Source organism: Dipodomys merriami, unplaced genomic scaffold (genome assembly GCF_024711535.1).
Source record: "Dipodomys merriami isolate MVZ:Mamm:240054 unplaced genomic scaffold, mDipMer1.0.p SCAF_17, whole genome shotgun sequence".
NCBI classification, from domain to species: Eukaryota; Metazoa; Chordata; class Mammalia; order Rodentia; family Heteromyidae; genus Dipodomys; species Dipodomys merriami.
In genome coordinates this window covers 9919653-9947343 of record NW_027203048.1, presented here as the reverse complement: position 1 = coordinate 9947343, position 27691 = coordinate 9919653, and the positions used below count along the sequence as shown (strand labels likewise).

The window sequence follows — 27691 nt, the reverse complement described above, 5'->3', positions numbered from 1 at the left end:
ATTTAATCTTACCACGGGGGTGGGGAGGCCAGGGACCTCTGTGTGACATTCCAGCTCCCGATTTAGCTCGCGTAAGGAGAGCCACAGCTGTCACTGCGTGAGTGACCCTGACTCACTCGGGAATGGGCGAGTGTTGAGCAAGCGCAGGGCCAGGGCGCCGCGCTGGAGCTGGGCCTCTCCCTCCCCACGTGCTGACACGTCTCTAAACCCAACCTGGGCTTCCGCATGGGAAGAAACCCGGCCAGACCTGTGGATGGTCCGCAGCAATGTCCTGCAAAGGCTCAGCCTTCTTCCTCAAGACGCTGTGACTCAGGAGAGACTAGGGCGGAAGTCTCTTGTCCTACATGTCTGTCCTGTGTGTGTTTGGTCCTGCCCAGCCCTTTATATGTCACCCTAGGTCAGCAGGTGGAGAGGTCAGAGAGGCTGCTGGCGGGTGGTGCGGGGCCTACACCAGGCTATGAGCTTTCTGAGAAATGAGCCATTTTGTCCCAAGAGTAGCACCAAGGCTACTCTAAGGACTTAAACATTGTTTGGAAATTGGGAGAAGCTGAGCTGGGCAGAAAGATTTGACTGCCAGGGACCTATTTTGGGCGGCAGGGCATCAGTCTCTGAGGAAATCTCAGTTTCTGGGAAGCTCTGCCCACAGCTGTCCAGCTGTCCTGGACTCTATCCTCCATGCTAGGCTTGTCCCACCAGCCTGGCGTCCCCCCCCCCCCACCATACACAGTTGGCCTTTTAATCTACCCCAGGCACAACTGGTTGTTTGGGGGCCCATCACATACACACTGGGACTAAACAAAAGCTTTTATGACTACCATTGCTTAGCCCTTTTCCCAGTGAGGGGAGAGAAGTCTGAGACATCTCTAGGTCCTGATCCCACACAGACAAGGAAGAAACGGTATGGAGAGGTTAGCACAAAGAGACAAAAGTCAGGAGCGAGTCTGTATCACACAATCCTTCCTTATTGCCTGGCATGCCCTGATTTTAAGAACAAGATTTTGTGATGTTCAGCCTGCAAGAGTGGTAAAAGGCCGAGGCAGCAGGCGCTATGTGTGAACCACAGCTGGCCCACAGGTATAAGGGGTGCTGGGCTGGAACTGAAGTTCAGGGAGAGACTGCGACGGATGAATGGGCCACCTGTAAACCTCAAATGCCTTCATGCATTTCTGGGCACGGATGAGCTGCAAGGCCCATGGTGTAGGCACCGGAAGGAAGCGAGACTGGCCTCAACAGGAGCACTGGCATAGGAATGGGGTGCCAGTGGGAGGTCTCCACACAGTTACAACGAAAGAGGACCGGGCGCTGCATACGCTCCTGGGACAGAATCCACCTTGCTCAGTTATTCGGATCCTGGCAGAGACATCCCGAGTGGCTCCAATGCCAAGGTCAACACAGGAAAAAGAATCCAGGGAAAGTCTCACACCGCTGCCTGAGTTCTCATAACAGGTATGGAGGGAGGGCTGCTTTCTCTGTAGATTAAAGTGGGCTAAAAGAAAGTCATTGGAAGACCCCCATATTGGGGGTCAGAGGCCCCACTGAGGCAGAGATGGTATCCTTGCTAAGATGGATATCACCGATGTTTCTGAAGTAGGGATTCTTTTTTCTTGGTCTTGTTTTAAAAGTAAGGATCCTTAGAAGAAGAGGAGGCAAATCAAGGTGTCAGTACAGCGCTCCCTGCTTCTCTCTTCAATGTGTCCAGCAGACTAGTCAAACAGCAGCGGGCACCCTCACTGGGCCAGCACCTAATGGCAGAAACAGCTGTCACCTTATTAACCAGGAAGAATAAGCCCCTAGAATTGAAAGCAAACCCCCTCCGTGTAAGGATGTAAGCCACTAGAGTCCACGGTATAAGAATGTAAACCTTTTGCGGATGACTACCTGAAGTTAGCTGATAGGCTTTTTCCATTCATCACCGCTGCTCCTGAGTTTACATACCTCACTTTGCTTTGTATGTCATTAGTAATCGTTGCTATCATTATTTCTTCTAAAATTTCTGGTTTTCCCTGTGATGGAATTATGCATGTTTACTTACATATATAAACATTTAGTAATGTTTTTTTTTTTCAGTCTACTAACAAGAAAAACATTATGTGGCATTACTCATTAGCGTCACAAGGGGGCACTGGTGAGAATCGCAGCCGACCCACCATTTTAAAGTTTTAACTATTTCTGGTACAAATCGTTTCAGAAACTTCATTTCTTTCCCTCCTTCCCTTCCTTCTTCCCTCTGTCTCTCTTTCCCTCCCTTCCTCTCTGTATTCTTCCCTTCCTTCCGTCCTTCGTTTCTCCCTTCCTTCTCTCCCTCCTTCCCTCCCTCCCTCCCTCCCTCCCTCCCTCCCTTCCTTCCTTCCTTCCTTCCTTCCATCCTTCCATCCTTCCCCACCTCAGTGCTAGGATTGTCAGGCAAGAACTCTACCACTGAGCAATATCCCCAGTTTATCTTTCTGTTAGCAAACACAAGGAACTGCATCCTCGTACCTACCTTCAACTACTGCTTTTAGGCAAGCCCCTGTACCTCATTCCTTAGCTTAACGGGAGAGGCCAGCATAAGGTTAATGACTACATTCTTTTTCTTCACTTTGCCTCCATACCAGGGTTGAAACTGTCACATTTAGGGACTAACCTGCCATTTTCACAGGTCATTCTCACTCCTCAATCCTTTCCTACTCCAGCTCTGATCTCAGCCATTGCTTCTGGTCCTCACCTGCCTTTGAAGGCTGAGTATGGACATCTGGTGGATATTCTCCGAAATCCTCCTCAGGTGGTGGTTTAAGTGTTCCACAGCAAAAGCAGCAGCAGCAACAGCAGCAACAGCAAGTTAGCAGTGTACACAGGACAATGAGTGTCTAAAAGGAGATAGGCCTGGGATCAGCAGTTCTAATGTAGCTCCATTCACACTCCCCTCCCTCTATCCTCCTCACACCAGAAAATGGACAACAGAAGCATTTGTCCTAGCAAAGGGGGGGCCTCCCCTCCTTCCTTATTCTCTTGCTGCCCCCCTCCCCCCACCCCATTCTCTTTCTAAGACAGGATCTTACTATGTAGCCCAGGCTGGACTCAAACTCATAATCCTTCTGCCTCAGCCTCTTAAGTGCTTGATTGCTTCCTTAGTCTCATTTCTCTCTCTCTCTCTCTCTCTCTCTCTCTCTCTCTCTCTCTCTCTCTCTCTCTCTCTCTCTCTCTCTCTGTTGGTCATGGGGCTTGAACTCTGGGCCTGGGCGCTGTCCCTCAGCTCCTCAGCTCAAGGCAAGTGCTCTACCACTTGAGCCACAGTGCCACTTCTGGTTTTCTGGTGGTTTATTGGAGTTAAGAGTCTTGCCAGGTGCCAGTGGCTCATGCCTGTAATCCTAGCTACTCAGGAGGCTGAGATTTGAGGATCACCATTCAAAGCCAGCCTGGGCAGAAAAGTCTGCGAGACTCTGATCTCCAATAAAAACCACTAAAAAACCAGAAGTGGCGCTATGGTTCAAGAGGTGGAGTGCTCGCTTTGAGCTGAAGAGTGCAGGGACAGCGCCCAGGCCCAGAGTTCAAGCCCCATGACCAACAGCAACAACAACAACAAAAAAAAAGAGTCTCACGGACTTTCCTGCCCGGGCTGGCTTTGAACCATGATCCTCAGATCTCAGCCTCCTGAGTAGCTAGGATTACAGTTGTGAGCCACCAGCCACCGGCTCGTTTGTCTCTTTTTGTATTTTTTTAAGTGCTTACACAAACGGATTTAAATCTGACATATGAATTTACAAGTATAGTGTATCCTGATCAATATCATCCATTTCATCATTCTCCCTCCTCCTTCCATCTTCTTTTTCTTTTTTTTTTTTTGTGTGCTGGTACTGGGTGCTAGCCCGGAGCTTTGTTCCTCAAAGCTGATGTTCTACCACTTAAGGCACAGCTCCACTTCCAGCACTTGGATAATTACTTGGATATATGAGTCTTAAGAACTTTCCCGCCCAGTTTGGTTTCAAATTGTGATCCTCAGATCTCAGCCTCCTGAGTAGCTAGGACTGCAGGTGTGAGCCACTGGTGCCTGGCTCCTCCTTCCTTATCCTTTTTTTTTTTTTTTTTTTTTTTGTCAGTTGTGGGGCTTGAACTCTGGGCGTGGGCACTGTCCTTCAGCTCTTCAGCTCAAGGTTAGCACTCTACCACCAGAGCCACAACACCACTTCCAGCTTTTTCTGCTTATGTGGTGCTGAGGAATTGAACCCAGGGCCTCATGCATGCAAGGCAACTGAGCCACCTTCCCAGCTCCTCCTTCCTTATTCTTAAGACAAGGAAAAATTGTGTACCTTGAACCAACAACTGTGCACTGTGAAATAGTATCTGACACCACTTTCGCCAAAATGTTCATACAGGTATACTCCCAATGAGCCATGCTGGTCATAGATTTCCCGCTTCTTAGGATCACTCAGTATAGCATGGGCTGTGTTGATCTCTTTGAAGATTTCTTCTGCTTGAGGGTTGTCTGGATTCTTGTCTGGATGGTACTTCAAGGCCAGTCTCCTACCCAAGCAGTACCCAAAAGGAGGGTGGGAAGGGATGGAGAATGGCTAAAGAGGGAGGGTTAGGATGAATGGTAGGGATAGGTCTCTAGACAGTGCAGGAGAGCAAGAGGGTGTGGTACAAAGGATGGAGGCAAACAGCTAAAATCTAAATTTCTTCCCATGGCACATTAATCAGAAGGATGTCCTCCTTTGATCCCCAAATAAAAACTTGACATTAAAACAGGTCAGAAAGCAAGGTAGAAAGAAAACGGTTAGAGGGGGGGAAATGACAGGATTCCACAGAGGAGAGGGGTCTGAACCTGTAGGCTTTCTTGATCTCTTTAAGTGAGGCACCCTTCTTAACCTCCAGCACTGCATAGAGGGTTGAACCCCGTTTGGATAGCTGGCGGGCGGCTTCTTCCACGTGAGACATGATCTGGGCCAGAAGAACAAGAACACGTCAGTGATGCCCACTCACCATGACTTGAAGGCCAGTGCGGGTGACCAGAAAGACAGTCAAATGCAAATGTCAATGAGGACACATCTTCCCCTCATTTCCCAGCATTCTCTAGCTATTTAGACCCCCAGGCACTCCAGAGCTGAGAGAGGCCTAAGCAAAGAGAGATTTGTGCCTCAGAAAAGCCTGATTTTGTCCAGGGCTTGTATACTTTAAAAACCTGTCCAAGCTTAGGGTTTGGTTTGAAAGACCAGGGTGGGTCCCAGTCCTTGAATAGGCTTGGTCAGGAAACTGAGATCTCTAATCACAGATCAAACCTGCACTGCCGAAGGAAGTGAAATGTTCAAAAGCCAAGCAGAGGCTAGGCCAGGGCCTTACAGCTAGGCCAGGGCCTTACTTCTTCCTCACCCTCTAGTTCCCAAATCTGCCCTCAGCTCCTCAACACTGGGTCCTGAGGAGAGCAGGAAGATGACGCAAGGGCTGAGGAGGAAGAGGGCAGAGGGTTGCTGTAAGGGAGGCGGGCCCTGGAGCAAGACCCCCGAAAGTGGGCCAGAGAGGCCTAGGAGAACCAAAGCAAGGAGCCCAGAGGGCTTCTCCGTATTTGCTGAGGCCCGTAGCCCTGTGCTGATTCTCCACCGGGCCTGGTCCTTCACCTCGGAGTCGTTCTCTTGAGCTAGGTAGGCCTCATATATCCTTCATTCTCCCAGGTGCGAAACTTCACACCGGGGCTTGGTCGCTGGCTGGCTGCGCATGCTCAGTAGGCACCGTGGGGACGTTTTCTGGCGCTACCGGAAGAACGGATGGAGAGGCTGAGTTAGCCCTGAGACTTATTTCACTCAGGAAGCCGGAGGGGCAGGCCTGGGCTGAGCGTTGCTTCCAGCCCAGGCACCGCCTTCCACCGCGTCTTTCTTCAAGTGGGAGGCCACCACCCACCTGATCGCCATCATGGCTCTCCAACTCTCGCTGGGAAAGACAGCGGGCTGGCTGAAGTGGCAAAAGAGGTATGGCTGCCCAGGCCTTCTCAAGGGCTGTATTTCCTTTCCAGTCTTCCTCAGAATTTAGGGATCTTCACTTGGTCCTTTCTCCCCCTTCGTCTCCGAAACTCTTCCACAGCCTTTGAGATTCACCGCCAACGTGAGTGTACTCCCGTGGGTGCCCAACTTGGGCGTCAAAGCATGTGTCTTATTGTAATGATCCATTGGCTATTTATTTATTATTTTGTTTTGAGACAAGGTCTATGTAGTCCAGGTGGTGTCGAACTGGTGTCGAGGCTCCTGCCTCATCTGGATTGCTGGGATTACAGGCAGGTACTACCAAACCCACCCTATAAAATGATATCACGAGCCTTTCCAAAAGTGCTTCGTAAATGTCATTTAAGTGTGATTCCACCCTGAGTATGTACTGTAATGTAATTATATTATATAAGCCAGGTTGGATATTTAAGTTGTTTCTAAATACTGCTGTTACCAATCAAGTCCTTGGATGAATCTCAGATTTCTGTTTAAGGACAGACAGATTCCTGGACGTGAAGTATAATTTTATTTATTTATTTTTTGCCACTCCTGGGTCTTAAACTCAGGGCCTGGGCACTGTCCCTGAACTTCAGTTGCTCAAGGCTAGCACTCTACCACTTGAGCCACAGCACCACATATTGGATATTTTTTAAGGTCTTGATACACACACACACCACACACACACACACACACACACACACACAGTGGTTAGGTCTTCTCTCTCTCTCTTTCTCTCTTTTCCCCTCTCTCCCTCTCCCTCTCCCCCTCTTCCTCTCCCTCCTCTCTTCGTCTCTCCTATGCTTTCTTTTCTTTTGTGATTCTAGGAATTGAAACCAGCACCTTCCACATGCAAGCACTTTGCCACTTAAGCCAAGCTCCCAGCCCTATATCATTAACTTTTGTCTCAGTTACCCAAAGTACTATTTTACACCATCACAGATAGTGGAAACACCCATCTACCTGGCCTGACCTTTTATCATGTCCTCTAGGAGGAAGCGCTTGTAGTGTTGGCGTCCTTTACAGAGGATGGCTCAAAGGCTCTGATAACATGAAATTGAAAAAGCATTATTATTCTAAGTCCTTTTCATGACCCCTTTTGTGGCTTTGGGCACACTTTCCTATTTATTACAGTTATTCAGGCATATGCACCTTCCTCTTAGGTTTTAATTGGCGAGTCAATACTCCATCTCAATCAATGCCAGCCATCTAGGCAAATTGAATCTGTATGCAACAGGCATAATGAATATTGAATTAGTGAATTCATTTCTATAGATCTGTGACCAGTGCATCCATTTGACCTTATAGGTTCTTGGTCAGATGAATTAATGAGGTTACTTAACTACACAGAAGGAGCTTATCTGACTTTTTTTTTTATGGTTTGTACCATACAAGGCTTCTCTACTCTCCAGTCTCTTATCAGCAGTAGAACTAGTGGAACAAACCATTTCATTTCTTCACAGCACTGCGAAAAGAGGAAAAGCCATTCAAAATGTAGTGTACATAACAATGGACTCTCTACCTCCATCTCCAAGGCCAGCCTGGTCCTGCCTCAGTCTCTCCAATCTCATCCAGAATCACTGTCTAACTTGCTCTGGGTTCAGCCTCATTGCTCTCCTGTCATTTCTTTGGAGACACCGTGTTCCCTCCCAGCTCAAGGGCCTTTGACCATGTTGTTACCTCTGCTTGAAGGGCTCTTCCCCAGGCTATTCCTTCGGCTGATTTCTCATCCTTTAAAGGTCTTTGTTTCATTCCTCTCCAGAGAGACCTTTCAACTGAGTTTCATTCTGTCCTCACCTCATAACACCTTCCCCATGATTTATGAATATATATATATATATATATATATATTTACATGTGCATTGATGTATTTAAGATCTGGCTTTCCCAGTTGACAATGAGCTCCTCAAGGACAGAGACCTTATATTCCTGGTACCTAGAACCATGTCTCATTCTCAATAAGTGAATTAGTGATTTGTGGGGTGAGCTACAGATAAGGTACCTTTAATAGAATGAAAGCCTGCAGGTTGAGCCACAGCAAGATTTCTTTTGGACCAAAACTGGTGAATTAGACAGGTTGATAGAGTCCATCTTCCCTCATATGGTCCTAGACGAGAGGGAATAAAGAAGGACTATGAGCCTGACTCAAATGGGTAGAGTGCCTGCCTATTAAGCACAAGGCCAAAAGTTCAACACACACACACACACACACACACACACACACACACACACACACACACACACACATGACAAAGATAGAAGATTAGAGGCTAGATAATAGGTAATATGATTCTGAGCTCCTTATTTCTTTGCCTCAGTGTTCCTCCAGTTTCTAACACAGTTGCTGGGATATAAGTGATCAATAAATGTTGGCTGGCTGACTAAAAGAGCAAACAGATGCCTGACTTTTCAGTCATGTTTGCTTAACTGTCTTCTTTAGTTTTCACAGAAACCCTAAGAGAAAATATGATCACATCTTTGCTCTGTGGAAGAGTCCTGGGAAAGTTAGTAAACATCATTCACATTTTGTCAGAGACCCTAGAATATTATTACTTCTTATCCTTGCCCTCTAGCATCTTAATTACTCATAGTGCATTATCTAAGTCTTGTGAGGCACTGCTCTGAATGGACAGATGCCAGTTAGCTGCAGAGCAGGTCTGGTGTGCTGTGGCCAGGGTCTGCATTCTGCCTTCCAGACTCCAAGCCCCCTTGATGGTCCTGCTCACAGCTTTTTTCTCACACCCATCCCACAGGTGTAAGGAACACTCATACGAAGTGTCAGAGCCCTAGAACCCAGTTCTTGCTCTGGCTCTAACCCATTGTGTGGTCTTGGACAAGTCCTTTAGTCTGTGAATCTTCTTTTCCTCTACTGGAACAATCTGTTCCATAGAGTTAATGCCATGACTCAATTAGATTTGATTGTAAAAAGAACAGAAAGACAGACAAACCTGTGCCAGTGAGTGGCTACAGATAAAAACCATTTGTAGAAACCTTTGCTTTCCCACTACAACTTGAGTGAGTGATCGTAGCACTTACTGCCTCCCAGAGCCATTTGGGTTTTCCAAAACATCCCTTGTTTACCCACAGATAAAAAGTGGTAGTCATATAGCAGTAGTACACACATATACAGACAGCAGACATTGACATATTTATACTCAAAATACCTCAGTCTGGAACATATGCAGTTGGAGAGAGAGCAAGAGGAGAGAAGAGAGAAAGAGAGAGACTGAGACCAAGGCAGAGACCATAATTTGTCACAACCAACAATAAGGTTCTTTAATTGTATTATCTGAGTGGAAAAGGACCTTAAAGGTTTCACTGTAGTGCAGCGCCTTCATTTCGTACTGTACCAAGTGCAGCCCATGGAGAAGGACTGACCTTCTCAAGATCACCCAGTGAGGTCTAGACTGTCTTCTGACTTCAAGTTCAAGATCAACAGCGTAACTGCTCCTTATATACCAGCTTGCATCCCAGTGAAAAGTACACATCTAGAGACAGCCCAAAGCTGGTATTTCTGGCCTTTCACGGGTGATGTCAGGTAGCGTCTCTCCTTGCCTTTTCCCACTGGAAGGCATGTATACGGTAGGTGAACAGAGTCCCACCAGCCCAGTTTTATTTGTCTGTCTTTTCCAGGCCACCCATGTGAGGGCTTCTAGCTGGAGAGGTGGCCTCATGTTCCTGTGTCTGTCACCTGCAGCCCTGCTCATTGCACACCTGGGGTCAGGATGATGACACTCTTGTCTTGTTCTAAGATGGCGTTGATAACATCTACCTCTTTGGGTTTTGAGATGACTAAATTCTTAATTTAAACAGTGTCCATGTAAGTGCTTTATAAGACAACCAATGATTCCTATCATTGTAATCATTATTTCTATCTGATCTCCTTCCAATTTTAGGAATAGAAAATTACTTTCATTTATTTATTTATTTTTGTCTGTCATGGGGCTTGAGCTCTGGGCCTGGGTACTGTCCCTGAGCTCTTCAGCTCAGACTCATGGATGTTCCTGCCCAGGCTGGCTTTGAACCACAATCCTCAGATCTCAGCCTCCTGAGTAGCTAGGATTACAGGTGTGAGCTACCAGTGCCTGGCTACTTTTCATTTTGTCTCTAAGAAGAAGGGAAAAACCAAGTTGTCTTGCTAAGATTGGTAAATTCTCACTGGTGTCTTTCCATTTGCTCTCTGTGTCCTTCTCTCAGGTTCCCAATGAAAGAGGAATAACTAGTAGGGTTAGATCAGTGTGACTAAATGGAGTGAAAAACATCAAGCTATATTTTGGGAAGAAACTTTGGGCCTCAGATGCCCCTGCTCCTTTCTTTTCAGTTCTGCCAGCTCTGTCCTCTCATCTGCTAGGCACTTTCTTTCTTTCTTTCTTTCTTTCTTCCTTTCTTTCTTTCTTTCTTTCTTTCTTTCTTTCTTTCCTTCTTTCTTTCCTTCTTTCTTTCTTTCTTTCTTTCTTTCCTTCTTTCTTTCTTTCTTTCTTTCTTTCTTTCTTTCTTTCTTTCTTTCTTTCTTTCTTTCTTTCCTTCCTTCTTTCTTTCTTTCTTTTTTTTTTGGTCCGGTCATGGGGCCTGAACTCTGGGCCTGGGCGCTGTCCCTCAGCTCTTCAGCTCAAGGCTGGCGCTCTACCACTTGAGCCACAGTGTCACTTCCGGCTTTTTTTTTCCTTCTGCTTATGTGGTGCTGAGGAATCGAACCCAGGGCCTCAAGCATGCAAGGCAAGCACTCTACCACTGAGCCACCTTCCCAGCTCTAGGCACTTCTTTCTTCTGGCTCTTCTCCTACATCTGTTAAGTGTCCTTCCTCCCTTGCTATCTTCCCATTCTCTTGTCTGCAGACGGAGTATTCTCTATAGCTAGTCTTTTTTATTTGTTTTGTTTTGAGACAGGGTCTTGCTATGTAGCCCAGGCTGCCTTGAATTCACAATCCTCCTGCCTCTGCTTCCTGAGTATTGAATATGATCCTGGGGTTTGAACTCTGGGCCTGGGCACTGTCCCTCGCTCTTCAGGTCAAGGCTAGCGTTCTACCACTTGAGCCACAGCACCATGTCTGGTTTTCTGAGTGGTTTATTGGAGATAAGAGTCTCATGGACTTTCCTGCCTTGGTTGGCTTTGAACCGCAATCCTCAAATCTCAGCCTCCTGAGTAGCTAGGATTACAGGCATGAGCCAACAGCATCCAGCATGGAGCTTACATTCTGACAGGAGGAAAGAGTAAAATAAGTAATAGAGGGTGCATAGACACCAGTGGCTCATGCCTATAATCCTAGCTATGCTGAGATCTGAGAATCATGGTTTGAAGATATCCCCAACAGACAAATTCGTGTCCAATTAACCAGCAGTAAAACAGAAGTAGAGTCATGACTCAAGTGATAGAGCACCAACCTTGAGAGAAAAAGCCTCAAGAGAGTATAAGGCGGGGCTGGGAAGGTGGCTCAGTGGTAGAGTGCTTGACTCCCATGCATGAGGCCCTGGGTTCATTTCCTCAGCACCACATAAGCAGAAAAGAAAAAAAAAAAAACCAGGGGCTGGGAAGGTGGCTCAGTGGTAGAGCGCTTGCCTTGCATGCATGAGGCCCTGGGTTCGATTCCTCAGCACCACATAAGCAAAAAGAAAAAAAGCTGGAAGTGGCGCTGTGACTCAAGTGGTAGAGCGCTAGCCTTGAGCTGAAGAGCTGAGGGACAGTGCCCAGGCCAAAAGTTCAGGCTCCACGACCAGACCCCCCCCCCAAAAAAAACAAAAAAACCCAGAAGTGGCACTGTGGCTCAAGTGGTAGAGCACTAGCCTTGAGCTGAAGAGCTGAGGGACAGAGCCCAGGCCCAGAGTTCAGGCCCCATGACTGACAAAAGGGACAAAGGGGGGGGGGGAGAGTATACAAGGCCCTAAGTTCAAGAGACAGTCCTGACAAAAATAACTTTTTTGAAAAATACATAGAGTATATATATACAATACATAAAATACATATTTAAGGCCGGGAGCCAGTGGTTTACACCTATAATCCTAGCTACTCAGGAGGCTGAGATTTGAGGATTGTGGTTCAAAGCCAGCCTGAGCAGGAAAGTCCGTGAGACTCTTACCTTCAGTTAACCACAAGAAAATTGGAAGTGGTGCTATGGCTGAAATAGTAAAGCTCTAGCCTTGAGCACCGAGGCCCAGAGTTCAAGCCCCACAACCAACAAAAAAAAAAAAACAAAAAAAAAAAACACCCCATATTTAATAATGTCTATGAAGAGAAGAGCAGTTTTAAAGGACAAGAGAGCCCAAAAGTATTATCTAAGATAAGACTCAACTGAGAATATAGGTTATAAGCACATCTGGCATAGTCCATTACAGTTAGAGATATGAGCAAATGCAAAAGCCCTGGGGCAGGAGCATGCCTGGCACACTATAGTGTGATAGAACTGGAAGGAAGGCCAGAGTAGCTAAGGGGAAAGATGGGGAGACTATGAAATGAGATTGATGTGCAGACTTGTGTGTCATAAGAAGGATTTTGGCTGGTATTCTGAAGTTAGACTATATTGCCTCGCTATTGGATTTGAAGTAGACTGTAGGTGCATATGGGTAGAAACAACAAGAACAACAACTGAGAGACTACAGAAACAACTAGGATGACAAAGCTGGGCACTGGTAGCTCACACCTGTAATAACAGCTACTCAGAAGGCTGAGATCTGAGGATCCATGGTTCCTGCCACAGGAAACTCTGTGAGACTCATCTCCAATTAACTATCAAAAAGCTGAAAGTCGGGGCTGGGAAGGTGGCTCAGTGGTAGAGCGCTTGCCTTGCATGCGTGAGGCCCTGGGTTCGATTCCTCAGTACCACATAAGCAAAAAGAAAAAAGCCGGAAGTGGCACTGTGGCTCAAGTGGTAGAGTGCTAGCCTTGAGCTGAAGAGCTGAGAGACAGCGCCCAGGCCCAGAGTTCAGGCCCCATGACCGGACCCCCCCCCCCCAAAAAAAAAGCTGAAAGTGGAGCTGTGGCTCAGGAGGTAGAGTGCCAGCTTTGAGCCAAAAAGTACAGAGACAATGCCCAGGCCCTAAGTTCAAGCTCCTATTAATGGCACAAAAAATATAAAACCCAACAATCAAGGAGACAGATGGTGGTGGTTTGGACAAGGGTTTGCTGACAGATTGGATATGAGTCAAGGATGACCCTACTGGCCTGATCATATAAGGATGGAATTGCCATGTTCTGACATAGATGGGCTGCAGAGGGAAGAGGTGTGAGATGCAGTAAGGATCTGAACAGGTTTGGCCTTTAAAAGCTTGTGATGCTTGCCTTTTAGACACTCAAGAGAGGACATCAAAGTAGCATTGGGGTAAATGAGTTTGGAGCCCAAGTGAGAGTTCTGAGAATCATCATTCACAAACACCATTTGTTTTTTATCCTATAAAATTTAAAACACATGCCCAAATCAAGAGAAAAGTCCCTTGGATCCTTCCTCACCCCCCCCCCAAAAAAACAAAACAACTACACCCAACTAACATCCAGATTCAATAAGCACTGCCTCCTGCTGTTACTTGAAAGTATTTAAAGGAGCTAGGAGCCAGGTGCTGGTGGCTCATGCCGTAATCCTAGGATCCTAGGATCACAGTTCCTGCCTGGGCAGGAATATCCATGAGGCTCATCTCTAATTAACCACCAGAAAACCAGAAGTGGCACTGTGGCTCAAGTGGTAGAGCACTAGCCTTGAGCTGAAAGAGCTCAGGGACAGTACCCAGGCCCAGAGTTCAAGCCCTAAGACTGACAAGAAAGAAAGACAGACAGATAGACAGACAAGAAAGGAAAGAAAGAAAGAAAGAAAGAAAGAAAGAAAGAAAGAAAGAAAGAAAGAAAGAAAGAAAGAAAGAGAAAAAGAGAGAGAAAGAAAAAGAAAGAGAAAGGAAGGAAGGCAGGAAGAATTGAGCTGGATACTGATGGCTCACATCTATGATCCTAGCTGCTTGGGAGGTTGAGATTGGGAGAATCGCTGGGCGCTGGTGGCTCACGCCTATAATCCTAGCTACTCAGGAGGCTGAGATCTGAGGATCGCGATTCAAAGCCAGCCCGGGCAGGAGAGACCGTGAGACTCCTATCTCCAATAAACCATCAGAAAACCGGAAGTGGCGCTGTAGCTCAAGTGGTAGAGCGCTCGCCTTGAGCTGAAGAGCTGAGGGACAGCACCCAGGCCCAGAGTTCAAGCCCCACGGCCGACCAAAAAAAAAAGAGATTGGGAGGATCATGGTTAGAGGCCAGCCCAGACAGACAAATCCAAGAGACTCCATCTACACAAAAGGAGGCTGCTCCATAGGTGGCTGAGGTGGGAAGCCTAACATAGGCAGACCTCAGCTCAGGTATGTGTCCTGGCAGGACACATAACCAGATAACCAGAGCACTGTATAACTACTTAAAGATAATAAAATGTAATTTAAAAAACCAACCAGACCTAAAAGGGTTGGAGGCATGGCTTAGCCTTTTCTGTAGCTGGCCTGTGTAAGAATGTGGTAACTTCAACTTCAGTTGATCAGACCAGAAACCTTGGGGTCATCCTTGACTCACACCCAATCTGTCAGCAAACCCTTGTCCAAACTACCACCATCTGTCTTCCTGGTTGTTGCTGTAGCCTCTCAAGTCTTTTCCCTGTTTTCCCAATCCAATAATGCCTGACTTAGCAAGCCTGAGGTTCTGAGTTCAAACCCCAACACTACTCCCCCCCCCCAAAAAAAAAGACAAGAAGGATGATAGTTCTATGGGAGTGAGTGTAGAGAGAGAAGAGGAAAAAGTGATCAAGTCTTGGTTGGGCTAACCCAGTATGAAAAGATTGAGGAGATGATGACAATGCCCAGAAAAGGAGATTGAAACTAAGCAGACAGTGAAATAAGAGGAAAACCTAAGGAACATAATTTTCAAATCACAAGTATAGCATAGTAACTGCTGAGAAAGAGAAAGTAGTGTTCCAGTCTCCCACCGCAGGGACATGTCAGCTTCAGCTTTTTGTTATTGCCTTTATTGCCAAATAAAATCCTGCCTCTTCCATGCTGCTTCCACTCTGACCACCAGCTCCTTCTCTCCAGAATGACTTAATTAAAGGCCCCTAGTAGGGTGCTGGGGACCCAGGGAGCTCTGATGTGGAGACAAACAAATGAATTGGACAGTGAGGGGCCTGCTGTGATCAGATAAGTATAAGAAGTCTGAAGAGGATGGGGGAGGGCTCTTCCCAGGCTGGGAAATGTTGGGAGAGGCTTAAGGAGGTGACATTGAAAGGGGAATAGAATGGAATTTGCACCTCCACATTGTCAGTCCCCTTCAGCTCAGCCCTCTCACTATTCTTTTTAATTTTGAATTTTGTTTGTTTGTTTGTTTATTGCCTAATGGCTGTAAGCCTAATTAAAATCTGAATCTCTGCACTAGGCTCAGCTTTCCTGTGCTCTCCCTATGTGAACTGGTCCAATAGGAACTTTCAACTTGGGCCCCCCTACAACCTCTGTGGCCTGGTCTGGCAGAGGCCCTGACCTGTCCTTCCAGGGAAATCCAGCACTTCCTGCCTCCATCATGCTTTTGGGGACTAAGAACAGCCTTATGACTCACCCTAGGCAAGATTGATACTAGGGGCGATTCTAGTAAGTCAGTAATGAAGGAGCACAAGAAAGTCAAGAGAGGAAGGCTGGTGTCGGTCTGGTGCCTCTCCAATCCTGAGCTAAGCTGGCTGGCTGTTGGGAAGGGAGTTAAGTGTTGAGTAAATTCTGAATGATTAGTTGTTGCAAGACTATAGGAATGTACAATATACAAGGCACCAACCCTGGGCTGGCCTTTCCAACACCCCCGGGGGAGGGGGGTGTTCCTAGCTCCTCTCCGGGTACAGCACGACTCCCTTGGGCCTGGCATTTGGGGAGAAGACCTTTGTAACATTTTTGCCCGGCCACCGGTGGCTCTTGGAGAACTAGGCGCAAGCACCGTTTTCCTGCCAAGCTTTTCTTAACAGAGATTGCCGAGTGGAGGCAACTGTTGGTTTTCCAGCGCGGCGCCCTGGGCTCGGGGAGGCAGCTCGGTGAGCAGCCGGGCCCGGGCGGAGCCGGCCGTGGTCCTCCCAGCTCGCGGGCTGCCCGCCGGCTGGCAGGGGCGGGCATGTGCGGGCGCCGGCGCCCCCTCCCGGGCAGTGGGGCCGCTCTCCGCGGGCTGCCCAGAAAGGGAAATCCCGGAGGAAGCCATTGTTGTCCCCCCCTTATCGTCATCCTCCGAAGCGGGTGTGCGAGGAGCGGTGCTCGGCTCAGGCCCTCCCGGGGCGGGCGGGCCACCGGCATCCCCCCCCCCCCCCCCCCGCTTCCCGGCTCTCCAAATGAAGGGAAGCCCCAGGCCAGGTGGCCAGCGTAGCAAACGGACGGCGAGGAGCCCGGGTCTGGGCATAGCCAGCCAGAGACGGGAGAGACACGAGTTCTACTCCGGCTCTGACCTGGGTCAACAAGGTCACCTTGGCCAGTGGCTTCTCCCCCTCACCGCCTCCAACTGCCCTTCTGCCACCCGCACCGAGGCCCCTCCAGCCCCACACCACTAGGGGAAGTCGGGGCGGGGGGCGAAGGCTCCCCTCGCCCGGCTCCCTTGCCCCGCGTGGGCCTTGGGGTGAGCCTTGGAGCGGCGCGCAGCGCTGGCTGTGGCCCCGGGCCGGGCGCCAAGGGCGCACAGACGCCGGCTTCAGGTTTTCGGTGTCTTTCCCCTGCGCCGCCCGCCGCGCGTTCCTTCTCACCCGCCACCCGCAAACCCTGGCCAACCCGGGTGCGGAGCCCGAGAGCAGCCAGCCCGGAGCCCCGCCTGCCTAATCCGTTTTAGGAGCCTCACCTCCTCCGCGAAGCTCTCCCGGCTTAACCCCATCACTCCCAGCCTCCCTCCGCGGCACGTGCGGGGGGGGGGGGGGTTGTTGCTTGGGGTTTTCTGGAGGTGCGCGTGCGGTCACGGTGTGCGGAGGGCGGTGTGGACCGCCAGGCCGTTCACGGTGTTCTGAAGGATGAGGTTGACGGGGTTTCTGGCCTGGGCTCCCTAAAGGCTGGCTCCCTCCCTCCTCGCCCCCCCCGACCCTCCTCCTCGCAGACTGTCACAGCTCCGCGTGCTCGATTCACTCCCCACCCCCTTTTCGTTCCACAGTGGCGGCGGGGGCCACGGGCAGAGAGCACCGCGCATTTGAAGCTTCGACCCAGCTTCCACACCGACTTTGCTGTAAGTCCCTCCTCCTCCGGGCTTTCCTGCCCCCCCCCCGCCCCCCAAGGTGCCACAGCGTGGAGATAGGAATCCCCCACTGTCGGGAGACCCAAGCAGCAGAGCAGGGGTGATGCCCCCCCCCGCCCCGTCTGCCGTCCCGGCCTCTCAGTCAGCCACAGGATGGAGAGCCGCCCCGGCCTTTGGTGGCCATTTCGGCCCTCTGACCTGACCTGGGGGGAAAGGGTATGGGGGGGGTCAGTCCTGACCCTTTATCCGCCGTGCTGCGCGCCCTTGGACGCGTCTTCTGGGGCTCAGTTTACTCATCTGAAAAGTAGGGGCAATAACGGACTGAAGGAGAGAGAGCAGGAAGCCCTGCCGCCAAGTCCTCGCATGAAATCCGTGGTGATTCGCGGCCCAGTGCTTGGCAACCGCGAGCCGCCGGGGCGGTCCCACCCCGGGGTCCTCGGAGTTCTCCCAACTCGGCCCCGCTCACCCCACGTTCCTCCCGATCCTCTGCAGACAGGCTCAGGGCTTGCTTCTGCCTGCCTCCAAGTTGGGGGCCCGGAATGACCGGGTGGTGCCCGCGCGTGGGGGCGGTGGGAGGGGGCTGGTCCTAGGGGTCCCCCGGTGTGCGGAGTTTGGCTCGGGGCCGGTGGGCGGGGCCTGGGGCGGAGGCAGGCGGGCTTGTGGGGGGGGCGCTGGGGAGATGGGGCGGCCTCTAAAACCAGGTCCCCACCTGACACTAGCGGGGAGAGGGGCGGAGCGGGACTTGGGCAGGGGGGCGGGCCTTGAGGGCTGGTCTGGGGGGGAAGAAGGGGGAGCCTAGGGGCGGGGCTTGGGGAGTCGCCCCACGCAGGGCGGGGCTCCAGCAGCCGCGGGATCCGCAGTTGGGACTCGGCGCGCCCCAGCCGCCGCGGTTCCCTCCATTCGGGTGTCCCCGAAGCCTCCGGGGAATCTGGGGGTCCGGCTGGCGCGGGGCCGGCCCAGCCTCTCCCTTCCCTCGGTGGGACCTAGACGGTCGGAGGGGGGAGCGGTGACATGGAGCCTTCTCCCACGCCGGGGCAGTCGGAGACCACGCGCCTGGTGAGCCCCCGGGACCGCGGAGGCGCCGGCGCCCTGCGCTTGAAAAGGTAGGGCAGACGGACAGACAGACAGACCGGGCCTCCGCATGTCGTTGTCTCCCTGGGTTCGCAGCCCCGCTTCCTTCCCCCCCCCCACCATTCCCCCAGCCGACCCGCCGGCCCAGCCCCTCCGCCTCCCCTCGATCCCCCCGTTTTCTCCTCGGCCCGCGCCCCAAGCCTCGGGACTCCTCCGTGGCCCCCGCCGCGGGGTCCGACTTCCCCGGGAGCAGCTGTCGCTCCGCTCCGTCGTGGGGCCACAGCTCGGGCCGGGAGCCGCGAGGTCCGCAGTGCCGGGACCCCGGGACCCCGGAGCCCGGGAGCCCCCGCGGGCCTGCCGGCCCCACGCGCGGCTGGGGCGCGCCCTCCAGCCGCGGCCAGTTACGCGCACGGGGACGGAGCTGGGCCCGGGCCGGGCGGCGGGAAGCGAGGGGGTGGCAGAAAAGGAGCAGGTGTGGGCTGGGCGGCGGGGGTATTCCCGGCTCCGCACAGACGGGGCCGGGGGCGGCGAGGTGTGAAATGAGGCGCCGAGCGCGGGGACAGCGGGCCGGGGGCGGCCGGAACCACCTCCGCACCCTGCCGGCCTCCCGCGCCCGCCGCCCGCCGCCCGGGATCCGCCACCCCGGCCCTCCCCCAGACACCTCTGCTTAGCCATTTTGTCTGTTGGCTGTCCGTCCCGGTGTCCCCAGAATTTGATCAGGGACCCCCGCTGTCTTGTTATCCCCGCTGTCTCCCTGTCTTTCGGTTTTCCTCGGGGCCCCTCTCCCTTTGTCTCTGCCATGGTCTTCTGTGCGTTTCCAGCTCTTTCTCAGGGAGGGGACCTTAAACCTGGGGGTGTGGGGGGAGCAGAAGGGAGGGACGATGCTTTCTGCAGGGCACTGCAGAGGTGGGCCGGGCAGCTGCGGGGGCGGCGGCCGCTGTGGCCCTGGCATCGCCTCCGCAGCCCCTTGACTTTCATCGGTCCCTTCTCCCTTGCCAGAGGCCCCCTTCTCTCCACCCGCCCCCCCCCCCAATATTGCTTGTCGTTTGTTGGGAATTTCAGAGAACTGGGGAGAGGAAATAGCCGGCCTGCTCAACACAATGTAGCCACACACCTACCCCAGCGGGGAGGCCTCTTTAGTACCCAATTTATTCCAACAAAAAGGAGCCATCAGCCTGTTGATGGGCACCTACCTTGATGACTGATTTGTGCCGTTGTCTTACAAGACCAGGGAAGACTTCGTGGCTCCTGCCCCCGAAACCTCCAGCCTTGGTTTGCTCTTCTGAACGCATCTCCATCTCTTAGCCCATTTTCATTCTCATATGACCATTAGTCACCAAATCCCGCAGGATTTCCCCAGAGCTGGCTACTTACCTGCCCCTCCTCTAACACTGCACCTGCGTGGTCTAGCCAGCACCTGAATGAGTCTGTTCTAGACTTCCCCCCTCCCCATCTCCTCTCTCTGTGCCAACAGCAAGGTCCTCTCGGCGCATCTGCCTTTCCTTTCTGCCCTCCCCTAGCACCTCATGCGTAAACTCCAAGCCGCAAACCTTGACGTGGTCCACGGCTCCATACATGTATGTCGGGAGCAGCCTTCTCCATATAGGCTCAGCTCTTCTCTGAAGTCCTCTTCTCCCTCACCAGAGTTGGTCACTCCTTCCCCTATGCCCTAAAGTAATTTGTTTATCACAAATCCCCGCACTGCCTCTCCCTGACAGAAGTCCTCTATTACACATCGGTCTCTACCACTAGACAGGGCTTTCTTGTATGTACAATGCCCTGCACACTTCTTGAGATGCAAGTAGATGGGCACCAGGGCCCCCCTTATCTCCACATCTCCCTAGAAATAGAGACACATAGGTGCAGATGGAAGTCTTAGAAAGGGCTTTTTGACACTCCAGAAATCAATCTACCTTCAAGAAAATTTCCCCACAATCACCAAATGCTCTACCTCCTTCAAGCCTCAGCTTACCCACCTAGCAGAGCTTTCTCAAACCAAGAAGCTCCAGCTCCCCCGAACCCAATTTTACTGCTCTGATTCCATTTCTATCTGGAGCCATCATTTTTCCCTGGTAGGTAGTCTTGTCACACCTCTGTGACTGTTTCGGTTCTGTCCTTTCTGCTTAGTCCTCTATTCTGTGGAAAGTTCTATACTTGCTGGGGTTTAGGATGGGCGGTGGAGGTGGTAGTTAAAATTAAGCCAGATCTAAAACTCAGTCACTGAGCCTGGACTCTGACAGCCTCTCCCATGTGTCAAGCAAGGCTTATGACACCATGCAGGGAAGGGGCCACCACCAGGTGCTTCTGGTCAGGCTGAGGTTCAGTTGATATGTGGCAGACTCCAAGTCCAGTGCTCCTGCCACTTCCATCCTTAGACTTTTTGGGTCCCAACATTCCACTCTCCCTTTATTTAGTTTAGTTTGTTTGATGGAGACAGGGTCTTGCTCTGCATGCCAGGCTGGCCTTAAACTCAAGATCCTCCTGCCTCAGCCTCCCTCCCAGGTGCTAGGATTCCAGGCTAGACCCATCACTCTGGCAGCACACCCCTCTCCAAAGGGGCACTTGAGCTGTATGTATATCTAGGGGCAAAGGGGGCAGCGTCTGGGAGTGGAGGCTGGTGGAGGGGGGCTAGGAGCGAGGCACGCGAAGGCAGGTTCCTGTGTTAAGTTACTTCACACTTAAGCACTGCCATCCCTTCGATTTCCTTTGCCTGGCACTATTCAGTGTCTCTGTCAAAGCTCTTGTTCTTTAGGGCCCTTCTTAGGTTACCTCCTCCAGCTGGTCCTGGATTTCCTCATGAGAACCTATCTAGAGCCCTGTAACTATTCCAGTGGCCATGTCTGCCTTGTGCTGTGTGTCATAGTGTTTGGGATCACATTTGTTCTGTTCACTGAGAAGTCTCTGAGATCAGGATGTCCCGCTCATTTTGTATTCCTTGCGGCACCTATCATAGTGCATTAATTTGGTTGGGCTCTGGGCTGGGCTGCACCAACCACTACCCCAGCGGCATTGCTCCCATGAATCCTCTCCTAGCTAGGCCTCATACTTATTAAAATATTAACCTACACTGTTGTAAGCTTCCTTCCGGCTATACGGTTCTGTGGCTCTATGTGTGGAAGGAAGAAAAAGGGAGACCAGGATTTCAACTATTCCTTTGGCTTCAGTGTACTCACAAGGCTCTGGGTGTACTGGGCCTAGGGCAGCAATGAGACACAAGCCTGTCTGCTGAGTCCAGCCCCAGGGACTGAGGACCTGGGAGCCAGCCCTAGGTTGACTGAGTTGCCTGCCTCAGTCTCTTCACAGAACCCTCAGAGCCCCTTCCTGACGGACCCAAGCCTGAGGGAATGGCCAACCACCGCTGCCACAGGAACCCGCTACCACAGTCAGGCCTCACTCCTGAGAGGCAACACGCGAGGAAGCAGCTGTATGCTGCTTCTGCTGTGTGCATCCTTTTCATGACCGGGGAGGTGGTGGGTAAGTTGGAGTGTAGCCCTCCAAACTCATGCTCTATGAAGTCCTGAGGTTTTTGGATTGAAAGTCCAAAAGGTGGGTGGTGAGGAGGGGTGGTGAGTGCCCAGGACTCACGAAGTGGGAAACGGTGAGAACAGAACCCCACGGGGGTAAGTCAGTGCCAGGCTGGGGGGCCAGGGCTTACCTCTCTGTGTGAACTGGTCTTTTAAGAACCCCATTTTCATGATGGGATCAGTGGCTCATGCCTGTAGGCTTAGCTATTTGGGAGGAAGAGATTGGGAGGATCACAGTTGGATCTCTCCCCCATCTCATCCAATACAAAGCTTATTAATGCTTCACACACAGCCTCCCAGCCACACAGGAAAAATAAATAGGAAGGCTGCTGTCCAGGCCAGCCCAGGTTTAACACAAGACCCTATTGAAAAACCAAAAGCCATGCACCAGTGGCTCATGCTTGAAATCCTAGCTACTTGAGAGGCTGAAACCTAAGAACTGTGGCTTAAAGCCGGCTGAGGGGTAGGAAAGTCTGTGAGAGTCTTATCTCTAATTCACCACCAAAAAGCCAGAAGTAGAGCTGTGGCTTAAGTGGTACAGCACTAGCTTTGAGCAGAAATGCTCAGGAATAGTGCACAGGCGCGCACACACACACACACACACACACTCAGGAATAGTACACACACACACACACACACACACACACACACACACACACACACACACACACACACACACACACACACACACACACACACACACACACACACACACACACACACACACACACACACACACACACACACACACACACACACACACACACACACACCCTAAAGCATGGGCTACAGGCAAGTGGCAAAGTGCCTGTCAAGCAAGTACAGAGTTCTGAGTTCGACCCCAGTGCACACACAAACAAAAAACCACCCTATTTTCTTTTCTTTTCTTTTCTTTTTTGTCGGTGGTGTGGCTTGAATTCTGAGTCTGGGCACTGTCCCTCAGCTCTTCAGCTCAAGGCTAGTGCTCTACCACTTGAGCCACAGCACCACTTCTGGCTTTTTCTGTTTATGTGGTGCTGAGGAATTGAACCCAGGACTTCATGCATGTGAGGCATGCATTCTACCACTGAACCACCTTCCCAGCCCCCTATTTTTTTATTATGAAGATAAAATATGTCACTGAAGGAGTATTTGGATATTATAACATCATTTATAGGCCATACAAAATTACTAATATAGTCAGATGAGCTGTGGGAAGCCAACCCATTGTCTATCAAATGATTTCTCAGGCTTTATGTGGCCAAGGCTCATATATTGTTGACAAGTAAAAAGAAGAAAACAGCCACCTGTGATCCCTATACCTAGGAAAGCCACATTGTCACTTTGGCATAGTTTCCTCATCTATTTTCCATGCTTGTGTGTGTACAGCACGTGGAGCCACTGTACCTCATTTTGCCCTTGCAGGTGGGTATATGGCGCATAGCCTGGCCATCATGTCCGATGCAGCTCACTTGTTGGCAGATGTGGCCAGCATGTTGGGCAGCCTCTTTTCCCTTTGGCTTTCTACCCGGCCAGCCACCCGCACCATGACCTATGGTTGGCACCGCTCAGGTAAGGGACCTCAATGACCATGTGCCCCTCTCCTCTTGCTGAAGGATGCCTCTCAGGCTGCAGAATGGGGTTCTGACAGCTTGTCTTTCCCTGCAGAGACTCTGGGGGCCTTGGCCTCTGTCTTCTCCCTCTGGCTGGTCACTGGCGTCCTCCTGTACCTGGCCTTCGTCCGCCTGCTGCACAGCGACTACCACATCGAGGGCAATGCCATGCTGCTGACCGCCAGTGTTGCAGTCTGTGCCAATCTTATGTACGTTCCTGTGTGGAGCCCACACCCTGTGGGGTTCAGGATTCAGATCATCTTCCAGACACACCAGGGTTTCCCTGCCTTTGCTCTACTGAGAAGAGGCTAAGAGAAATAACTTCAGTTCAGGCAGCAGACATTTGTGTACCAGCTCCCTGGGGGAGGTGGGAGAGAACTTCATCAGTATGATCTCAGTTAAGCCTTGCAATTATTGCTGTAAAAGATCCTGGTAGGAATCAGGCAACTTGCCTGAATCATATAACTAGTTAAACAGAAGCCAGGATCTGAATCCATGCCCGTGGCATCCCAAGTTTCATCATTTGTGCTCCCAGACAGTGCTGTTCTCTTCCTGGGCTGAGAAGCAGGTGGAGATGAGGGATGGAGGAGGTGAGAGGAAGCCAGGAGCAGGCTTGGCTGAGCTGCTCTGTTTTCCCCCTCAGAATGGCTTTTGTGCTGCACCAAGCTACCCCCCATCACAGCCATGGGCCTAGGGGGGCTGGATATGCACCTCTGGAAGAGGGATCTGCAGACCCCTCATCCTTGGGGAGGAACACCAGTGTCCGGGCGGCCTTTGTGCACGTGCTGGGGGACCTCCTGCAGAGTCTTGGGGTTCTGGCAGCTGCCATCCTCATCTACTTCAAGGTACTGTTATGGAGGCTTGCCTCAACCTCCTCAGCCTTCCTGTCCCATCCCACGTTCTTTTCTCCACCTTCCCGACCCTCAGCCTCTCTCCCCTTGCCGCCACTCCCCAGGCATCTGCCTGCTCTGGGTCATGTTCCTTTTCCTTTCCCCAGGGTTTTCAAAGCCTTCCTGTTTGTCAGGATGTCTTGAGGTGTCCCTCTGAAGCCTGGTCCCTGGGCTGGGTGGGTGGGGTCTCTTTCTCTACAGCCTCAATACAAGGCCGCCGACCCCATCAGCACCTTCTTCTTCTCTGTCTGTGCCCTTGGATCCACGACCCCCACTCTCCGAGATGTTCTTCACATCCTCATGGAAGGTGAATCTGACACCACTCTTGGAGCCCTCTTGGACCCCAGCTAGCACCGGGCCCCTTCCTCTTCTCTCAAGAACGTAGTCCTGTTGCTGGAAGGGTAACTGGGACATAGAGTAGGCCATAAAGGTCAGCTAGGTGGGTGGGTACAGAATGGGAAATGGAGGGCTGGGAGTGTGGCTGAGTGGTAGAGTGCTTACCTAGCATGCATGAAGCCCTGGGTTCAATTTCCCACTACCACATACACTGAAAAAGCCAGAAGTGGCACTGTGGCTCAAGTGGTAGAGTGCTAGCCTTGAGCAAAAGAAGCTCAGGGACAGTGCCCAGGCCCTGAGTTCAAGCCCCAGGACAGGGAAATGGAGCCCTGGCAGTTAAGACATGACAGGTGCTGGTTTCAGGTGCCCCCCGCTGCATAGGATTTGAACCTGTACGGGACGCACTGCTGTCGGTGCCAGGAGTCCGAGCAACCCATGAGCTGCGTCTGTGGGCCCTGACGCTCAGTTACCATATTGCCACTGCACATCTGGCCATTGGTGAGTACACACTGCTTCCAGCCAGAAACTTCCCAGAACCATCCCCTTACCCCCTGCAGGTCGCAGTAGCCTCAATCCCTGGGATTGCTTTTCTTTTTCTTTTGAGACAAGGTCTCGCTGAGTAGCCAAGGCTGGCCTGGAACCCATGATCCCCCTGTGTGAACCTCCCAAGCTCTGGCACATATTATAGGCATATATATGTTACCATACCTGGCTGTTTTGTTCTTCATGATATCTCCCCACACACACCATTATCCCCTCACACACACCCCTCAGACAAGGAGGGCTTGGACACTGTTTAGGGGAGGTTTTATCCTCTGCAGTAGCATAGAGAACCAAACATATTTAAAAGATTGACGGCATAGTAGGTCATTCAGGGCATCTCCACTAAGCGAGGTATCATAGCTACTTACAATGACAATGATGAAAGTATGTGTGGCAACTAGGGGAAATGTTTATGGTATACTGCGAAGGGAAAAAAGTCTGAATATAAAATTATAACTACATTATGATTCAACTATTAAAAATATATATGGTGACTCATGAGCTGACAAAGGATTTTTTAGTTTCTTCCAGATGCAAGAAGCAATCAAAGGCATGCAATTTGGATGCCAAAAATATCATAGCTTGAGGGATACTTGATGGCAACTCTGGAAGGACAGTGGGGTGGCAGATTTTGCATCTGGATTATCCTGGAAAGCTGAGTGGCTGAGCTGCGGGAGCATCTATCTGTGTATTGATGCTTTGAGGCAGGAGAGAGAATTGGAGGCTGGGAACAGGGGGTGTGTCAGCATGGCCCATTAGGGGTGAGTCTATCTGACATTTTCCTCGACAATTCTACACTGTTCATACAACACGGAGAGGCAGGCAGGCACCCCATTCATGCCCAGCTTTGAAGCTGTGCAGCCCCTGGGCCTTCCCTCCAACCTTATCGCAGTTCCTGCCTGTGCCCAACTCCCCAAGGACTGAGGCTGCCCTTATCACTCTCCCACAGACTCCACGGCTGACCCTGAAGCTGTCCTGGCTGAGGCCTCCTCCCGCCTCTACTCCCGCTTTGGATTCTCCAGCTGTACCCTGCAGGTTGAGCAATACCACCCTTCGATGGACCACTGCCTGCGCTGCCAGGAGCCCCGCGCCTGAGCCGCACCCCACCCTCGCCCCACTGCCAGGCCCAGGCTCAGCCCTGGACTCTCAGCACCTTCCTCTCTGATCACAGAGAAGGGACTTGAGCCGAGCCCGTCCCCCATCCTCCTCCCTCTCCCACTTGCCAACCCCGTCCCCCAGCGCCAGCCCCAGTGGGTAAGACTAAAGTGTGCAGGGGGAGTGGGGCAGGAGTGAGCAGTCCAGGGGTCTAGGGTGTGTGGAAGCCCCTGAATCTCACTCCCCACAGTCCTTGCTCTCCATGGCTGCAAGAGCCAAGCACGTCCTTTCTGTGCAATCCCTGTGTCTGGCTGGCTGGCTGGGGGCATCCGCCTGTCTGTGTACTGTTGGTGTGCCTATGCCTGGGGAGGTCAGCAGGGGCCCCCTCCCCACGTGGTCCTCACTCCGTCTATGCAGAGGCCCCAAGCTTGCACTTTGTCCATGTGTCTTAGCCCTGTGATTTTGTGCGCGCACGCGCATGTATGTATGTGTGTGTGTGTGTGTGTGTGTGTGTGTGTGTGTGTGTGTGTGTGTGTTTCTTGGTGCTGTGGCCTATGTGTCTCTGTGCCTGTGTGGCTGTGCTCTGGTGGCTCGAGTCTGCTCCATCCATGTGTGTGTCTGGAGGTCTGTCTGTCCATCCCTCTGTTGGTGCTGTGCCTTCCGCTATCCAAGGGAGAGGGAGGACTCTCTGCAGCTCCACCAATAAACTTGTGTCTAACTGCATCTTGGCCCCATGTGACTCCTCTGGAGGGGGGTCATTTGGGATTTGGGAACCATCAGACTCCCTCACACAGCTTCTGGTCCGCCATCTCCCTGCCCTCAGATAGAAGCTGAGCCCCTCCCCCCCCACCTCCTCTATTCTACAGCATCTCCCAGCCTGGGCTCTTGGTTCAGGGAAAGTCCTCCTGTATCCAATTTGGAAGGAAAGTGGCCAAGAAATCGTGGGTCCCAATGCACACTTAAAGGAACCAGCAAGCCAGGATAGTGTCTTGCCGGTCACAGGGACGCTGGCTTCCTTTGGGGAAGGGGGGTTGAACCACAGAGCCTGGGTGGACTTGGTGCTCACATCGCTCAAGGCACCCTGGCGGGCCAAAGGCTTCTTTACACTTCATCCCCTCTTATCTTAAAACATCATAGGTTTGGAAAGATTTGGTCTAACAAATCCTAAGAAGTGGTTGATTTTTTTTTGAGATATGATTTTATTACATGGCCCTTCAAGAAGGTCTCAAACTCACTAACAACCCTGGATCTTCATGCATCTGCTTCCAAGTGCTGAGATTATAGGTGTGCACTGTCACACCTGTCTTGTTTTGATTGTTATGTCTATTAGAGGGGTTCTCAATATATTACCCAGGCTTGCTTAGAACTTGCTTCTTGAAGCTGGGTGCCAATGGCTCATACCTGTAATCCTAGCTACTCAGGAAGCTGAGATCTGAGGATCGCGGTTCAAAGCCAGCCCGGGCAGGAAAAGTCCATGAAACTCCAATAAACCACCAGAAAAC

General features: G+C 51.4%; 2 protein-coding genes across 9 annotated transcripts; one reads left to right on the top strand and one right to left on the bottom strand.

The window, feature by feature from the left end:
* Positions 1-940: 940 nt before the first annotated feature.
* On the bottom strand, positions 941-17655 carry Dnajc5g (DnaJ heat shock protein family (Hsp40) member C5 gamma). 7 transcript variants are annotated; one of them, XR_011372493.1, is made up of 9 exons: positions 16755-16948; positions 7951-8055; positions 5872-7413; positions 5592-5723; positions 4802-4917; positions 4287-4500; positions 2705-2846; positions 1879-2003; positions 941-1742 (listed from the first exon to the last, which is right to left on the bottom strand). XR_011372493.1 is itself a non-coding variant. In XM_070025237.1 (9 exons), exons 5-8 carry the CDS (start codon positions 4912-4914, stop codon positions 1957-1959), a joined length of 516 nt encoding a protein of 171 aa, XP_069881338.1. In that variant the 5' UTR covers positions 4915-4917; positions 5592-5723; positions 5872-7413; positions 7951-8055; positions 17605-17655; the 3' UTR covers positions 941-1742; positions 1936-1956. The 7 variants fall into 7 exon arrangements, 6 of the variants coding, with proteins under 6 accessions (XP_069881338.1, XP_069881336.1, XP_069881340.1 ...); XM_070025237.1 differs by lacking the exon at positions 16755-16948 and adding an exon at positions 17605-17655 and having other exon boundaries at positions 1936-2003; XM_070025235.1 differs by having other exon boundaries at positions 1936-2003; positions 16755-16946.
* Positions 5783-26912, top strand: Slc30a3 (solute carrier family 30 member 3). 2 transcript variants are annotated; one of them, XM_070025234.1, is made up of 9 exons: positions 5783-5939; positions 17058-17129; positions 21502-21683; positions 23138-23284; positions 23381-23534; positions 23969-24170; positions 24417-24522; positions 24915-25049; positions 26044-26912. In XM_070025234.1, the coding sequence occupies exons 3-9, from the start codon at positions 21554-21556 to the stop codon at positions 26187-26189; spliced, it is 1020 nt and encodes a 339-aa protein (XP_069881335.1). In that variant the 5' UTR covers positions 5783-5939; positions 17058-17129; positions 21502-21553; the 3' UTR covers positions 26190-26912. The 2 variants fall into 2 exon arrangements, with proteins under 2 accessions (XP_069881335.1, XP_069881334.1); XM_070025233.1 differs by lacking the exons at positions 5783-5939; positions 17058-17129 and adding an exon at positions 17985-18241.
* The last annotated feature ends 779 nt before the right edge of the window (positions 26913-27691 follow it).